The sequence below is a fragment of the Momordica charantia genome (assembly GCF_013281855.1).
Source record: "Momordica charantia cultivar OHB3-1 chromosome 6 unlocalized genomic scaffold, Mcharantia_2.0 BLBB01000006.1, whole genome shotgun sequence".
NCBI lineage: Eukaryota > Viridiplantae > Streptophyta > Magnoliopsida > Cucurbitales > Cucurbitaceae > Momordica > Momordica charantia.
In genome coordinates this window covers 11,939,571-11,957,209 of record NW_028275164.1, presented here as the reverse complement: position 1 = coordinate 11,957,209, position 17,639 = coordinate 11,939,571, and the positions used below count along the sequence as shown (strand labels likewise).

Below are 17,639 nucleotides of genomic sequence, written 5' to 3'. Positions count from 1 at the left end.
ATTAATTCCAAATATATTAATTTTTGTATGTTATTTTGTAGAATTCCTTAAGTTTTTTAATAATTAATATTAAATATAAATTTTATATTAAATTTTAATATTTTTCCAAAAATAAAAATGTATATTAATGTTATATGAGGTGAAATTTATTTATTATAATATCGAATTATATTTTTTAAGAAGAAAAATATCAACTGTATATTGATCGATAAAATTATATATTTAAGATAATAAATATTATTGATAATCATTCCTTCTAAATATTATAAATGAATTGAGATATTATATAATTTAATTGAAGTTTATTTTAGATATAAATATGCTTAATTTAAATCAAGTTGTTTATTAGTTAATGAGTATGTTTATTTATTTAAATTATAAAATTAAAAATAAAATATAGAAAATTGATGAAATAATATATATGAAAATAGAATAAAGCGCAAAACTTTAAAAAGATGATACCCTCCACATGGGAATCTCGAAAATCCATGTTTCAAAAGAGCATAAAAAACAATTCAAATGTCTCCCGTGTGGGCATCTTATTAGTACACCCGAGCATCTTGAGATACCCAAATATCCTATATTTGCAAAACAAACGTGGGGATCTAGATACATGTCTGAAGAGAATGTTGGATTCCTACAAAACAAATAGTCTCTTAGCCTTTCGACCATCCACCATACTTTCCTTTTATTACTATTATTATTATTGCTATTTTTATTATTATAACTCATCTGCTCCCAAATTTTTTTTAGTAAATCTCACCTTTAAGATATAGAAGTCGTTGGAATCCTCTTAAATTTTCAATTTGATCCATCGCCTCGAAAAACTTACATTTCTTATACTAAAGTATTGTTACAATCAAATCCACCCAAAAATTTTTATATCATTTTTTTAAAATCAAGTTATCACCTTCGCACGATATGAAAACCAAAATTGTCTATTGGTCTACGGTGAATAGTGTAGCTTCCAATTTTTATAGAATCGAAAACAAAACTTAGGCTACATTGTAACGGCCAATTTTATAGCCTGAGAGCTTGATTATAATATTTTTCATGGTTTAAGGATGGTTGGTACATTTTGCAATATTTAAGGGTTTAATTGCAACAATTTCGCAAGTTGAAGAAAATACTCAATAAAATTAAAAGTTGAGCATGTGATTGCAACAATTTATGTAGATTATGGGAGGTGTTGATGCTGAATTCTGCCAAACTATCGGCTTTCGATAAACCCAATCGAACTATGGAGGAATAAGCTGGACAATGAGTAACCTGCACATAAGGAACAAACAGTCCGATGCTCAAGTAAGTAAGAATTCAAGTTTAGTAGGTCGTTCTTAGACATAATTGCGTACCTGAGTCGGAGAAGCTATGACATTCTTTTTGTAGAGGGTGGGAGACAAATCCATTAGAGCTGTTGGGATAGGAGGTTGGGACGGTTACGATTTGTCGGATATGAGGTCGGTATCCTCATGTCGGTTCAAGAGTATTTAGTTGATTATTTTATTTGGCTGGTCTCAGCTCAGTTTCAGGGAGTATTTCGGTCTTCCCCTTTTAGTAATGTTTGGGGGTAAAAATACTTGGGACACGTGGAAGACGTTGATTGGTGCTTAAGGAATAAGGTATCACCAAGTCCACCTCGAACCTGCCGAGGACACTGGGTTCACCCATCGTGGGGGCTAAGTGTAAAAAGCCTCGGTCCGACCTGGACGGTTTCGATCTGCTCAAACCCGACAGGTTCGACATAAAAAAGGACAAAAGTAACTGCCGGTTGTGAGTACTGTCGGACCCACCACCTATAAATAGAGGGACTCATTTCACGCTCAGGTATCGAATCTCACCTCGAGCTAAATATTGAGTCCGACCTATACCAACTTGAGCGTCGGAGTGTTTGCCCTCATGTGCAGGTTCGCTCTTGAGGTTAGGTCGAGCCGGGGGCCGGGTTTGAGCTTGATTCGTTAAATAGTGTGGTGCAATTCTTTGCCCAAACATTTGGCGCCGTCTGTGGGGAGCGACATCTTAAGTCATCCCGATCTAAAAAGCGTGAACAAGGATGGTTCAACCAGCAAACTCAACCAATACAACAGACCGAAGAGCTTTGGCTGCCAATAATGGTCATCAGACGGAGGTCGGAGCAGAAGTGGCAGAGGGCCAGATTTATGAAGGCCTTGGGGCTGAGCCGCTCCGTAGGTTGGCACGCATCACCACGCCTGTTCTGCCACCGGTACATCGAAAACCGTCCAAGGCCAATCGGGGCCGAGGTGGTGCCTCGAGGAGAACCGCTCGAGGAGCAGCCCCAGCTCCTACCAAAGAGAATTTTGATGCACTCCAAAAAGAAATGGAGGCAATGCGCACCATGGAGCAAATGTACAACGACATGGTGCAAGTCGCGGGCGTTGGGTCTCGATTCGAAGACCAGGCGGCGCGCGACGAAGCTCGCGAGCAAAGAGGTCTGCACCTCGACCCAGTTGATGAAGAGCACCCTGGAGGAGATGAAGATGAGGAGTACACTCATCAGAGAGGCGATCTCCGCGATCATCTCAATAGAAAAAGAAGCTCGTCCCTCCGAAAGGGACGATCTCCGTCCTGCTCGCACAAGAATTCCAACCAGCAGGCCAAATCTTCTTACAACCCGATAACTCCCAAGGGAGTGATCACAAGGGATGAGTTTGACCAGCTTAAGAGCAAGTTCGATGCTCAAGTTGAAGCCTTGAAGGCTAGATGCGCGAAAAAAAAATCCGTTCGATGATGGTGACCTTGGAGAATCGCCATTCACCTCGGACATCTTGGAGGCTCCAATACCTCCAAAGTTCAAAACTCCTACCATGAAGCCTTATGATGGGTCTAAGGACCCAAAAGACTATGTTGAGGTCTTCGAAGGCCTTATGGACTTTCAGGCTGCAACAGATGTAATCAAGTGCCGCGCCTTCCAGATCGCGCTCACCGGCAGCGAGCGCCTGTGGTATCGAAGACTGCCAGCCAGGTCGATCTCGACCTACTCCTAGCTGAGAAAGAAGTTTATTAGTCAATTCTCTTCTCGGCATTATGATAGAAAAACAACGACTCACCTCGCCAGCATCAGGCAGAAGAAAGGAGAGATGCTGAGAGAATATGTCACAAGGTTCCAGGAGGAGCAGCTGAACAGCTGAAGGTCGCGCACTGCTCCGATGACTCGACCATGTGCTACTTCCTCACCGGCCTGGCCGATGAGACCTTAACAGTGAAGCTCGGAGAAAAAGCTCCAGCCACATTCGCCGAAGTACTGCAGAAAGCTAAGAAAGTCATTGACGGGCAGGAACTTCTCCGAACCAAAACTGGCCTACCTGAGAAGCAGATTGACCAGAAAAAGCCCAGCCAAGAGAACAGGAAGGCTAAGTCCAAGTCTAAGGACAGGGGGTCGTCTTCCTCCAGTGGCGAGCTGAGTATCAAAGGTCGGATAAAGGCTCCAGCCAGAGCCGACTTTATGAGCGTTATACTCCGACCACCATCCCAATCTCTGAAATACTTACAAACATTGAGGAGACTGGGATGGAAAAGCTCCTCAAGCGACCTGAGAAGCTCTGAGGAGACCCAGAGAAGCGCAACAAAGATAAATATTGTCGTTTTCATCACGATCACGGTCATAATATGTCAAACTGCTGGGAACTTAAGTGCCAGATTAAAGACCTCATTCAAGATGGCTACTTCAAAAAGTTCGTTGGCAAACCGAGGTCTAACTCGATGGAAAAGAAAGAAGAGAGGAAGCGTTCGAGGACGCCACCTCGTCGAGATGACCGACCTGCGGTCATCAACACCATTTTTGGAGGCTCAAGTGGGGGCTAATCTGGAAATAAGAGAAAGGAGCTAGCTCGCGAAGCCAGGCGCGAGGTGTGCATCATTAGGGAGCAGAGACCGACCTCCTCCATTACTTTCAACGACGCCAACCTGGAGGGGGTCCATTTGCCCCATAATGACGCACTCGTAATCGCTCCTCTCATCGATCACGTCCTGGTCCGAAGAGTACTGGTAGATGGAGGCGCATCTTCCAACATCTTGTCCCTTCTAACATATCTTGTCTTGGGATGGACCAGGTCGTAGCTGAAAAAGAGCCCGATACCCTTGGTTGGATTCTCTGGAGAATCGGTCTCTCCAGAAAGGTGTATTGACTTGTCGGTCACGATTGGACAAGATGATACACAAGTAACTCCGATGGCCGAGTTCGTCGTGATCAACGGCAGGTCGGCCTACAACGCCATCTTCGGGAGACCCATCATCCATTCGTTCCAGGCGGTTCCCTCAACACTTCATCAAGTCCTGAAGTACTCAACTCCTAATGGAGTGGGCACGATCCGAGGGGAGCAGAAAACTTCAAGGGAGTGCTATGCCTCCACGCTCAAAGGGTCATCGGTATGCGCCCTAGAAGAACAAGCCAACGGGGACGAGTTGCTGAAGTCCGAGGCCGACCTACCGAAAGCAGGTAAAAGGGAATTCTCCGCACCGATAGAGGAACTCGAGCTTGTTCCTTTGCTTAGTCTTGAAAGACAAGTAAGCATAAGAACCAAGTTGGGGGCCACTGATAGGGAGGAGCTGATCAACTTCCTCAGGTCCAACTCAGACGTTTTTGCTTGGTCCCATGAGGACATGCCGGGCATCGACTTGAAGATCATGGTGCATCGCCTTAATATAGACCCATCATTCTGACCTGTAAAGCAAAAGAGGAGACCTGTAAATAGGGAGAGGAGTGATGTAATTGTTGAGGAAGTAAACAAACTTTTAAAAGCTGAATATATAAGAGAAATTCTGTATCCCGAGTGACTCTCTAATGTTGTATTAGTCAAAAAAGCTAACGGGAAATGGAGGATGTGCGTAGATTTTACAAATTTAAATAAGACATGCCTAAAATACTGCTTCCCACTACCAAAGATTGACGAGCTCATAGATGCAATAGTAGGGCACGAACTGCTCACCTTCATGGATGCCTACTCCGGATACAACCAAATCAAAATGCACGTCCCAGATCAAGATCATACCGCATTCATAACAGACCAAAGTCTGTATTGCTACAAGGTTATGCCCTTCGGCCTAAAGAATGCGGGGGCGACCTACCAAAGAATGGTGAACAAAATGTTGGCCAAGCAGATCGACTGGAATATAGAAGTGTATGTATACGACATGCTTGTCAAGAGCAAGCAGTCAAAGTCGCATCTTTCCCATCTGACCGAAGCATTTGAAGTTCTCCGGAAGTATCAAATGAAGCTCAATCCAGCCAAGTGTACCTTTGGAGTCTCCTCAGGGAAGTTCCTTGGTTTTATGGTAAACAACCGGGGGATCGAAGCCAACCCAGAGAAGATAAAGGCCGTGCTCGAGATGGAGACACCCAAGACTCTGAAGCAGCTTCAGTGCCTCAATGGCAGGATTGCAGCCCTAAATATATTTGTCTCAAGGTCAACCGATAAGTGTCTTCCTTTCTTCAAAATCCTGAGAAGGAAAGGGCCTTTTGAATGGATGGCAGAGTGCGAGCAAGCACTAGAGTAGTTGAAAAACTATCTTTTCTCGGCACCTTTGCTAGCCAAGCCACGGCCAGGAGACAAGCTCCACTTGTACCTGGCAGTGTCCGACAGCGTCGTCAGCTTGGCACTAATCAAGCAAGAGGGAGTACGCCAAAGTCTCATTTATTACACTAGCAAAGTCATGACCAAGGCCGAGACCAGATATCCCCAAATGGAGAAGCTGGCCCTCGCCTTAGTCATCTCGGCCCGAAGACTTAGGTTGTACTTCCAAGCCCACACCGTCGTAGTGCTTACCAACTTGCCCATGAAGAACATCTTCCATAAGCCAGAGACATCTGGGCGCCTGATGAAGTGGGCAATGGAGTTGAGCGAATACGACATCCAGTTCGAGCCCAGAACTGCGTTGAAAAGGCAAGCGGTGGCAGATTTCATTGCGGAGCTCACCTTACCACCTCAGTCGGCCGAGTCCGACCTTCCGTGGACGATCTACGTTGACGGATTTTCCAATGAGAGAGGGTACGGGGCAGGAATCCTCTTGCTCGCACCAGGTGGCGGACGGTTTGAGTATGCCCTGCGGTTCAATTTTCGGACTTCAAATAATGAGGTTGAGTATGAAGTGCTTCTAGCGGGCCTGCGCGTTGCCAAAGGACTGGTGGCCATCCACATCAAGGTCTTCAATTACTCTCAGCTGGTCGTAAATCAGATTAAGGAGGAGTATCAAACAAAAGACTCCTTGATGGAAAAATATCTAAGCAAAGTCAGATCCTACCTTGCCCAGTTCGACACTTACGAGGTGAGTCAAATTCCAAGATCAGAAAATTCCAACGCAGATGCCTTAGCCAAATTGGCATCAGCGTATGAGACCGACATAGCCAGATCGGTCCCGGTTGAGATCTTGGACAATCCTTCAATCTTGGAGCCAGATGTGATGGATGTTGACACTTCAGCACCCTCGTGGATGGATCAAATCGTGGAGTTCATCAAAGGAAATCTGCCGCAAGATTCAAAGGAGCAAAAGAAGATGGTGCGAAAAGCAGCTCGGTTTATACTCCGAGATGGAGCATTGTACCGACGTGGGTTCTCTCTGCCTCTGCTTAAGTGTGTAACTCCTGAAGAAGGCATTTACAACCTTAGGGAAATCCATGAAGGAGTGTGTGGAAACCACTCTAGCGTCAGGTCGTTATCGGCCAAAGTGGTTCGACAAGGGTATTATTGACCCACCGTCGAGCAGGATGTAAAGCAGTTTATGAAAACCTGCGACAACTGCCAGCGCTTTGCAAACATTATCAATCAGCCTCCCGAGCTGCTCACCCCAATCTCGGCCCCATGGCCATTCGCACAATGAGGGGTAGATATCATAGGTCATTTTCCTTTAGGCAAAGGGCAAACCAAGTTCGCCGTTGTCGTTGTGGACTACTTTACCAAGTGGGCCGAGCCCGAGGCGCTCTTTCACATTACGGAGTCCAGGGTCACGTCTTTCATATGGACAAACATTGTATGTCGTTTCGGTATACCAAACGCTATTGTGACAAACAACGGAAAACAATTCGACAATGCAAAGTTCAAGGAGTTCTGCAGGGAGTTGGGTATAAGTCATCTCACTTCATCCCCTGCGCATCCGAAAGCAAATGGGCAGGTTTAAGCGATAAACAAACTTATAAAACGAGGACTCAAGCTGAGATTGGACTCCAGAAAGGGAAGATTGGCCGAGGAGCTACCCGAAGTATTGTGGTCATATCGGACTACCCCTAGAGAGTCAATTGGAGAAACTCCGTTCTCACTATCCTTTGGCTCTGAAGCTGTTGTTCCAGTTGAGATTGACGTGCCAACCGACAGGATAGAGCAGTACGAACCACTTAGAAACGAGGCCGAACTGCTCCTCAACCTCGACCTACTAGAAGAAAAAAGGGAAATGGCTCAGCTGCGCTTAGCGGAGTATCAGAACAGAATGGTCAGACATTACAATGCCCGAGTTCGACCTCGAAGCTTACAAGTCGGACATTTGGTCTTAAGGAAGATTCAGAGTCATGTGGGCACCCTTGACTCAAGTTGGGAGGGACCGTTCGAGGTTAAAGGCATAGTCCGACCTGGAACGTACATGTTGGCCGACCTGGAAGGAAATGTGCTTGCGCATCCGTGGAACGCAGAGCACCTAAAACGCTATTACCCTAGAAATGTCAAAATGGTCCTAAAATGGACTTGTAAAAATTTTCAAGGGGCGGAACTTTTAATAAACGAAGGAGTTATTTAATTTCGTGACTCCGAGTTCGATCAGAAATTAAATGGGGGCCACGGACTCCCATAAGACTTATAAATTGGCAAGGTAAGTGTAAAAATTGATTAAATTCAATCCTCAAAGCCCACGGGTTCGAGGTGCAATGTCAAAATTAATTGCGAATCAAAATTCAATCCTTTGAAAGCTTAAGTTAAAGGTGTGATGTGAAAAGTTCAAATTGTTTAATATTATCTTTTGAACTTCCGAGTTCGAGGAGAAATATAAAAGATCAGAGAAAGAAACTCTCAAATTCAAACCTTAAAATCAAACATAAGTAAAAGCGGCGATGTGGAAAGAGTTCCTCCCAAACTCAATCCTTTAAGCTCACGAGTTAGAGGTGCGAGGTGAAGTTATTCATATATGAGTTCAAATTTACAAAAGCAAGTTCAAAAGCTTAAGGAAAAAGCAATAAAAGAAAAGATAGAGCTTAATGTATAGAAGTGGAGAAATGAAGATTCCATTGATTAAAGGATGGAGCCAAGGCTTGTATACCTTGCAGCTCTGCCCAAAGACTTACAAAAAAACAACAACAACATAAAACAAACAAAAAAGGCAGGTAACCTCAGCTACTTCCGTGGTGGGAGGACAACTCGCCTTGGGAGCCCAGAAGGTTGATCTCCTAGGACCTGCCCTATTGCGAAGGGACCTCCTCCTGGGTGGTTCCGACCTCGACCTGGTCTTGACTAGTAGCATCTTCTTCCTCAAGATCAGAGTAGTCAGAGTCTAGCTCTCTAACATACTTTTCCACCAAAGACTGGGGGCCCGGGGTGCTGTTAGGCCCAGACGCCCATTTTTCAGCATACTTCTTCTTCAGCTGGCTGAGGTCGATTTGAAGATGAAGCATGTCGACAGTGATGCCTTCATCAAGAACTTGAAGCCTGCATCACTGAAGTTCTTGGCAAACCCATCAAAGTCTAGGTGTTGCCTGAACGCTTCTTCTAGAAGAGCTCCATCGACGAGGCGTTCTTTCTCCACCTTGAGCTCGGCAGTTAGACGCCCTATCACAGCGTCCTTCGCCTCGAGGGCCTGGAGCATGTCGTCCTTCTCCTTTAAGAGTTGAAACTTCTCCTTCTCCAGCCCTTTAGTAATGGCATGGGCAGCTCGGAGGTGGGCCTTATGTCTCTCATCCTCCCTCTTCAGCAGCTCGGCCTTGGCTTCCACCTCGACTCTCAAGATATCCACCTTGGAGCGAGCCTTTAGTAGCTCACCCTTCATTGTGGTGGCAACCTCTAAGGCAACAGAGGAGTTCTCCTTCTCCTTTGCTACTAAAGCCTCCCTTCCATCCAATTCGGCCTTTATCATAACTGCTGAATGAATGGAAGCAATGAACGCCTGCAAACACAAAGCACACAAAAGTCAGACCAAACCGCAAGTTGGGAAAACAAAATGAGTGCAGGAGAAGGTCTTACCTCGGCAGCGTGGTCAATGGTCCTTTGCAGTACGGACCCAGGGCCACTTACAAACTTGGACGCCCTTCTAAGGCAGCGGTCCAAGCACGTAGTCGAGATGCAGGACACCTGGTCCTTCACCCCGGAGCTTGACGGTTCAATTATGAACCGCATCTTCACGTCGGATGTCCCCCCCATCCGAGCTTCGAGGTCGTCCACCAGGTCGGAATGGCTCGTGGGCAGGGGACCACGAGGTCCAACCTCCGAGGAGATGGTGGTTTTCTTCTTCTTCCTTCTCCTCTTCAAAGGAGAGTCTTCCCTCACTTCGCGCAGAGGCGACACGTCTAGCGCCTCGGACTAATTCCTCGAGCGCTTTTCTCTGGAGTGTTCCCAGCAGAGTCCAACTCGATCACCGGAGTTGGAACTTCAGAAGATAGCCCAGCCTTGTCTTGAACCGCAGGCTGAGCCACAGCAGGAGTCTCTGGCTCCGTGCTTTGAACAGTCTTAAGGGCGTGAGCACGACCCTTAGACTTGCGCTTCACACTGCTAATGAACCCGCACACCAGAAATTCAGGGAACGTAAGGTTTGACCTAAAGTCCCGGAACTATTTATAGCTAATTGGAAAAATCTTTGCGCTGTACACGTGTATTGAACGAGCGGTTGGGATCATCTCGAGATTCGTAACGACGGAATACTTGAGTATTCCGACAGCCTGGCAGATCGAAACGTCTTCCACAACGGTTACATTCTTTCTATGAATTAGAGGTCGCCACGTGTCCAAAATTGAGTCGGATAAACTTCTCTGTCAAGTCGAGATCGGACCTGACATAGAGGGGGCCAATGTTTGGGGGTAAAAATACTTGAGACACGTGGAGGATGCTGATTGGTGTTTAAGGAATAAGGTATAACCAGGTCCACCTCGAACCTACCGAGGAGACTGGGTTCACCCATCGTGGGGGCTAAGTATAAAAAGCCCCGGTCTGACCTGGACGGGTTCGATCTGTTCAAACCCGACATGTTCGACATGAAAAAGGACAAAAGTAACCGCCGGTCGTGAGTACTGTCGGACCCACCACCTATAAATAGAGGGCTTCATTTCACGCTCAGGTGTCGAATCTCACCTCGAGCTAAATATTGAATCCGACCTATACTAACTTGAGCGTCGAAGTGTTTACCCTCCTGTGCAGGTTCGCTCTTAAGGTTAGGTCGAGCCGGGGACCGGGTTCGAGCTTGATTCGTTAAATAGTGTGGTGCAATTCTTTGCGCAAACAAGTAAAATAGATCATTCTGATGCCACGAGCTGGGCTGATTGGTCATTGTCAAGTTGGCTTTTATCCTCCCATGGGGGATTTTGCAATCTTCCCAAAAATGTATTTTTCAATGATGCATTATTTAAAAATAATTCTAAATTAAAATGATGGGAAACTGGAAATCAAGCTCTCTCTCTTTTTAATATGTGGATAGCAAGTTGCCTCCACAGATAAGATGGAATAGATTTTTGTTGCTTTCATACCCTTTTTCAAGTTTTTTTTTTAAGTATAATATGTTGTGGGGCGGATGTTCGAACTCACAGCCTCTTGATTTGAGATATGTGTAATTACCATTGAGCTATACTCATTTTGATACCTTTCATGCTTGAATATACTCCGGATTGTTCACGGGTTAGGTTGAATCGGGTTAGGAGGGGTTTTGGGACCAACCCAAATTTTCGGGTTGGCCATATATAGGAACTGTCGGGTTTGAATTGGATTGTTAACCCAACCCAATATTTTCAGGTTGGGTCGGGTTAGGTTGTCGGTTTGTGTTTTTTTTCTTTTTATTATCACAGCGGCGACGAGGAGTTATGATTAAAACTTAATTGACGGTTGAAATTAAGATACAAAATGGAAGAAGATAATATGAAAACGTTAAATGAATGATAGGATTAACACTAAATGGATGGATGACATTGAAGATAAATATATTATTATATATATAATTAAGAAAAATACACATATATGCATAAATTCAGGTTGGGTTGGCTTAACCCGATTTTTTAAAGGTTGAACCCGATACCCAAACTAATGGTATATTTAAAGGGTTCGATTGGGTTCGTCGGGTTGTCGGATTTTTTTAACACTCCTAAATATACTTGTGCGTTTTATTCCAAAAATTTATAAAGTTTAAAAAATAAAAATAAAATACTCAAATATGAAATAAAATACTTCGAGAAAAGCCAAACTAATGCTATATTTAAAAAAAGTTTGACATTTTAAATAATACAAAATAAATATACTACGAACTATCGAGAGTTGACAATAAAAATAATCTTTAGAATAAATATTACACATATATATGTGGAGGTCCAAACTTTTAACTTTAATAAAAAATTGCTAATGTTTTAAGTATTGAGTTGCCAAATGAGCATATCTCAAATGGTTAAGGTATCTATCTCTGATTAGAAGGTCATAAATTTGAACTCCACCCCACAATATTGTACTAAAAAAAGTTTTGAGTTAATTTCGAGTGGTTAATAAAACAAATAAATTAAAAGTTAAAAAAATTGCATCCCAAACAATATTGGCAACTTGTTTAGCTCAACAGTTGTGAACAATTTTTAAAATCTTTGAAAAGAGATTTTATTAAAAATTAATAATAATAATAAAATGTCACATCGTTCCTCTATTATTTAATTTCGACCACACTGTTGAAGAGGTTGTTTGAAATTTTTTGAAACATTAAATATAAAATTAAAAGTGGAAAGATATTGAAAATTAAAGGATATCTTTAGACATTAATTTTAAAATAAACTCATTCTAGTTTTTGTTGGATTAAATATCATTTTAATTCTTGGAGTTCCAATTATGTTTCCACTCAATATGAACTTATTAGAAAAGAGAAAAATAAAAAGAAAAATCCACATGAATTCTTGTACATTTTCCATAGAGAATTAGAAAATGCTCCATTCGAGTCCATCATTATTTTGTTTGACATCTAAAAATGATGCAATATTTTAAAATTAGTTTTAATACTAATATGGTAAAGGATAATAATTTCGTAACGTTTTAGAAGTGATACGACATCAATGTATAAAAATGATGGGACAATTCTCCATGTCGTCCCTTTCTCACCATCAATGTCAATCGTTGTTGCCTTTGCCATTACATGCCCACCACTATTATGCCTTCTCCTATTCTTATCCCATTCTCTTTCCTTAGCCTTTTCGCTAATTGCTCCTCTAGCTCATATCGTGCCATATTATCTTTAAAATATCGTAAAGTTATTATTTTTCTCTATGCAATATTAAATTTGTTGGGAAAAATCGAGGAATTCCATGTGGGTCTCGGGTCCCCAAGCTGCGGAGATCGATAACCCAACTTGGCCACAGTAACAACAGAAGGGACCTTCGACTTGATGAGCCCGAGCTCCAAGAAAGGAGCACTCCCTCACCCATATATTCAAGGAGTAATTTAAGTGGATTCCATAACTGCTACGATTGCACTGCGATCCCCGCAGTGATTCTCGTAATGGAGATCTCCATCCAAACCTCTATAAACACATTCTTATTTTACCCAAATAGGTAAGCAATTCTCTTTAAAACCAACCTAGATATTCAAACTGACTTGAGCGCTGAGGTGCCGTTTCTTTGCTAGTAGGTCTCCTTGCTAAACTTGTCTCATTCAGCTCGCTCGAATCTTAGCTTACAAATTTCTTGCCAAAACAAAATTCAATAATGAAAAAAAGACACTATATCATTTTTTTATTAAAGTGCTTGACGAAAAACTTTATGATGAATTTTTTAAATGGAGCATTTTTTAAAATCAAACACAAATATAAGTGTTGTCTAAGATGAAATTTAAGACCGAAAAGAAATCAGCTTAAATGGTATATATATATATAGAGGGAAAAAAATTATATTAAAACATAAGTAATAAATTAAAATTTTTTTGAACAATACAGATGATTTATGTAGGACTTTGGACAAGGTGATAAGTTGACGTCAAATCCGAGGTGAATGCTAGCCAATCGAGCTGTTGACCTGCCGATAGAACATTGTACTTGTGTGATACTTGTCTACGTAAACTTTGAAGTATAAGTTAGTTCTTAGTCTGAATTGGTGTGGTCGAGCTTAGAAACGATTGTGTTCCTTTGTAAGAAATGGATCCTACATTTTAGAAGGAAATTTTGGGAAGCGTTACTCCCTTTAAAACCGACCTAGATATTCAAACTGACATGAGCGCTACAGCGCCGTTTCTTTATTGGTAGGTCTCCTTGCTAAACTTTTCTCGTTCATCTCGCTCAATTAAGCTCGTTCGGATCCTAGCCTGCAAACTTCTTGCAAAAACAAATTTCAATAATGAAAGAAAACTATATCATCTTTATATTAAAGTGGTTTACGAAAAACTAATGTGATGGATTTTTTAAATGGAACATTTTCTAAAATCAAAACACAATATGAGTGTTGTGTAGATGAAATTTAGGATCCAAAACAAACCAAGCTTAAATGTTATATATATATATATATATGTTTTAACATTTTTGAATTTAATCTCCCATCAATAGTAATTATTAAAATCGATTAATAATAGATTTATGTGACATAATATTTACTGAATTGGCAGAAATTTAGAGGAGGAAGAAAAACAAAAAATATTAAAACATAAGTGATAAATTAATTTTTTTTGAATACTATATATGGTTGATGTAGGACTTTGATTAGGTGATCTCAAATCCGAGGTGAATGCTAGTCAAATCGAGCTGTTGACCTGTTGATAAAACATTGCACCTATGTGGTGCTTGACTATATAGACTTCGAAGTATAAGTTTGGCCGAGCTTAGAAACGAGTGTGTTCCTTCGTAAAAATGGATCCTATATTTTAGAGGGAAATTTTGGGAAGCGTTACTTCCCTTCATACCTAATAGTCAGCATATTTTACGCAAATGATATATGTCCATCCAAGTCGATGGCAAGCTCGACTTTTACTTGGTAGTGAATTTAGCATAGTCTCATACACGTATTTATAGAAAATAGGGCCACATGACCTACTCTAATTTCACCCCTAACAAAAGACTCAATGGAAAACCACCGATCTGACTAAAGTTTAAAAGTAAAACACACCATTAGCAAAAAAAATAAAAAGATAAAACACACAAAATAAATGTGCGAGGAAGGACAAATTTATTAAAATGCCCTTTCTGGGCAGGCATGCGACGTGGCTGTGCGGTTTCCTTTTAACTCTCTCTCTCACTCTCTTATTCTCTCCCTCTTCCGAAACCAGTAATCCATCCGCCATGGCCGCCGCCGTAGCCTCCTCCCCAGCTCCCGTAAAACCTCACAACCCTTGCTGTTCATCAGTTAACTTCAGAAGTGCGTTCTCCAAAAGTTTGATCACTAACAACTTCCAGAAAGTGAAGAAATGGAACCGTTTCCATCTCCAAAGGCTGCAGCTCTCTTCTGCTGCTGTTAATGATAATGCAGTGACTGTAACCGAATCCCCCCGTTCTGCCATTCGTTCTACGTAAGTGCTTGAAAAATCCTGGTTCATTCTCTTTCAATTTCTGTACTTCTTGTTTTTGCTTTTCGTTAATGTCTTGTTCCATTGTTTATTTCCAGTTAACCATTTATTGTAACAGTTATTGTGCGTTTCATAGCTTCACGGTTTGTTTTGATTTTGATGTCTTTTTTTATTTGATTTGATTTTTATTTTTCGTTGGTTGTTCATAAAAATCTAGTAAAGTTATCCTTGAACTCTCAATTTCATCAATTTACATTATGAACTTGAATGCACGTTGCAATTTTGGACGCCAAGCATGGACATTTCAATTTTTTTTTAACTCTTTTTGAACTTGAATGCATCTTTATTTTCTCTAACCTGCATCCAACTTGAATGCATGTTGCAACTCGTTTTCATCTGACTCTTTTTAAAGTTCAATTATAAATTTAGTTTCTAACCTTTGATAGCGGTTTTTATTTAGTTCCTAAATTTTAAAAGGTTTCAATTACTTATATGAACTTTAATTTCTAATAAATTGTTGCTATTAGTGCTGATACTTGAACGTTGATGTGCATGCTGATTGAATTCGACAAGATGTGATAATGAGTGGTGGGATGAAGTAGGCTAACTAGATAAAATAAGAGGCGAAAAGATTTGTTTTGAAATGGACTTCGCCCATTTGCCACATAAAGATTTTTTTGGCCGTCCGCTCTTATTTTATGTAGTTGGCCTCTTCACATGTGTCATGTCATGCCAAATTATCGCTTGTTAATCAAATTCGCATGCCACGTCAACATCTAAGTAACACTGTTAATAACATTTAAATTAAAATCGATAGTTCAAGAACATAATTGAAACTTCTTAAACTTCATTAAGTAGATACAACTATCACTGATTTAAGTAGATACAACTATCAAATATCAAGGACTAAAATTTTAATTTAATATTCTTTTAATTTCCTTGTTGAAAAAATCTAACTTATTCCTTTTATTTTCTGGGTTATTACATATTTTTAAGTGCCAAAAGGGGTTGTTTTCCTCAATTATTGTATTTTCTAAAATTCTGATCGTGCATGTTACACCGTTCAAGGTGACTTATTGTATTCGTTGTTGCTTTCAGGGTGAAGCGACATACTATATCTGTGTTTGTCGGTGATGAAAGTGGAATAATAAACCGAATTGCGGGTGTCTTTGCTAGGAGAGGTTACAACATTGAGTCCCTTGCTGTTGGATTGAATAAGGATAAGGCTCTCTTTACCATTGTTGTTAGTGGAACAGAAAATGTCTTGAGACAAGTTGTGGAGCAGCTAAACAAACTTGTCAATGTTATCAAGGTTTGGTTCATCCTTTAGCTATTTTTCTTTATTTTGGGAAGATGTATGGGTAGATGGAAAATCTTTTGGTGTACAATTGCCTTGGGTTGCTGTCAACAAAGGGTATTTGTGTGTAATAGTTGGCATAGCAGTTGTTGGCCTGGAAGATCATTACTAGAAGAAATTTGAGGAGGTTGGAATAGGGGAGTTTGGAAGCTCGATACTTCAGGCTATTTTTTCAGTTTATTTGTTGGTAAAAGCTCTCACAATTATTCTCCAAGAATCTCGAAAGCTTCATCCAAAAGCTCAAAGAAGGTTAATAGCTTAGTATGGATTTTACAAAATGATGGCTTGAATACAGCAGAGAGAACTTTAAAAATAACAGCCTACAATGACCCTACAATCATCTTTGTTCGTATTATGTGCGAAGACAAATGAAGACCAAAATCATGTTTTTCTCCATTGTGTGTTTGCCCACCGTTGGTAGTTTCTGTTTCAAAACTCCAGTATTTATTGGTAATGGACAATCATGCTAAGGACGGGGTACTTCAACTTCTTTCTGGTATCAAATTCAAAAGCTAGGTAGAGTTGATACGGGTAAAACATGGTTAAAGCAATTATCTCATAAATGTGGTTGGAAAGAAACCATGAGATATTTGAAGACAAATGCTGCTCTAAGTGGTGTCAAAGAATGGACGTAACTAAATATAAAGCCTCTTATTGGTGTTTGTTTATCTTCTTTATTTAGCAGCTACTCTTTTTAGGATATCACAATCAATTGAGGTTCTCTCTTGTAAAGTTGTAGTGTATTTTTTTCGGTTTTATACTCCTAGTTGGAGTTTAATTTCTTTTTATCGATGTTAAGTTCTCAATTATCTATACGAAAAGTTTGTTTCATTAACAAATAAGGAAGTGAGAATTCTACTCTTTTTAACTGGCTACTTGCTGCCAAGAGAAGCAGATCCTTCATTTACAAATTGACATATCTGATCAAGGGGTTAGTAGATAGAAAATAATGTAGCTAACAAGTAGTTAACTTTACTTAAGTTAGTTGTTAAAAGGAAACCTTTTTCATGTGTGCACTGCTAAACAACTACTATTGCACCATTCTACCCCTATTTCTGGGTTTGGTAGTCAAAGACTTTGGTGCAACTGATCACCTAAACCCATCCTAGACACCTCCGGAAATCAATCAACTACTTACAAAATTTCCAACCCACCTACAACCCCAAGATTCCTTACCTCCACTTCGAGATATCCGACACCATATTGACTTTATTCCAGGGACTACATTACCCAATCTCCCTCACTATTGCATGAGCCCTGCAGAATACAAAATCCTACATGACCAAATTTAGGACCTCCTAACAAAAGGCCATATACAACCTAGCCTTAGCCCATGTGCGGTACCCGCTCTCCTCACACCTAAAAAAGACAGATCTTGGCGATCAACAAGATTACTGTTAAGTGTCGGTTCCCTATTCCTCGAAAAAACGACCTCCTAGACTAATTGGGAGGCCCACAATTCTTTTCTAAGGTAGACCTCCGTAGCGGATACCACCAAATACGCATCCGTCCAAGGGACGAATGGAAAACAGCCTTCAAAATCAATGAAGGGTTGTTCGAGTGGCTGGTCATGCCTTTCGGCTTATCAAATGCACCAAGTACCTTCACGAGACTTATGCACCAGGTTCTTCTTCCTT

General features: G+C 41.1%; 2 protein-coding genes across 6 annotated transcripts in view; both read left to right on the top strand.

The window, feature by feature from the left end:
- Positions 1–4,185: 4,185 nt before the first annotated feature.
- LOC111018267 (uncharacterized) lies at positions 4,186–6,702 on the top strand. Its single transcript, XM_088125151.1, has 3 exons — positions 4,186–4,644; positions 5,044–5,248; positions 5,546–6,702. The coding sequence occupies exons 1-3, from the start codon at positions 4,186–4,188 to the stop codon at positions 6,700–6,702; spliced, it is 1,821 nt and encodes a 606-aa protein (XP_087981277.1).
- A 7,621-nt stretch (positions 6,703–14,323) lies between these two features.
- The window catches only part of LOC111018258 (acetolactate synthase small subunit 2, chloroplastic), a 48,901-nt gene continuing 45,585 nt past the window's right edge, over positions 14,324–17,639 (top strand). For 2 of the 5 annotated variants that reach the window (XM_088126040.1, XM_088126039.1), the window contains exons 1-3: positions 14,324–14,648; positions 15,744–15,957; positions 17,474–17,626. In XM_088126040.1, coding sequence (XP_087982166.1) covers positions 14,422–14,648; positions 15,744–15,957; positions 17,474–17,626 — 594 coding nt within the window. In that variant the 5' untranslated portion in view covers positions 14,324–14,421. The remainder of the gene's footprint in view (positions 14,649–15,743; positions 15,958–17,473; positions 17,627–17,639) is intronic. The other 3 variants (XM_088126037.1, XM_088126038.1, XM_022294278.2) reach the window with 2 other exon arrangements.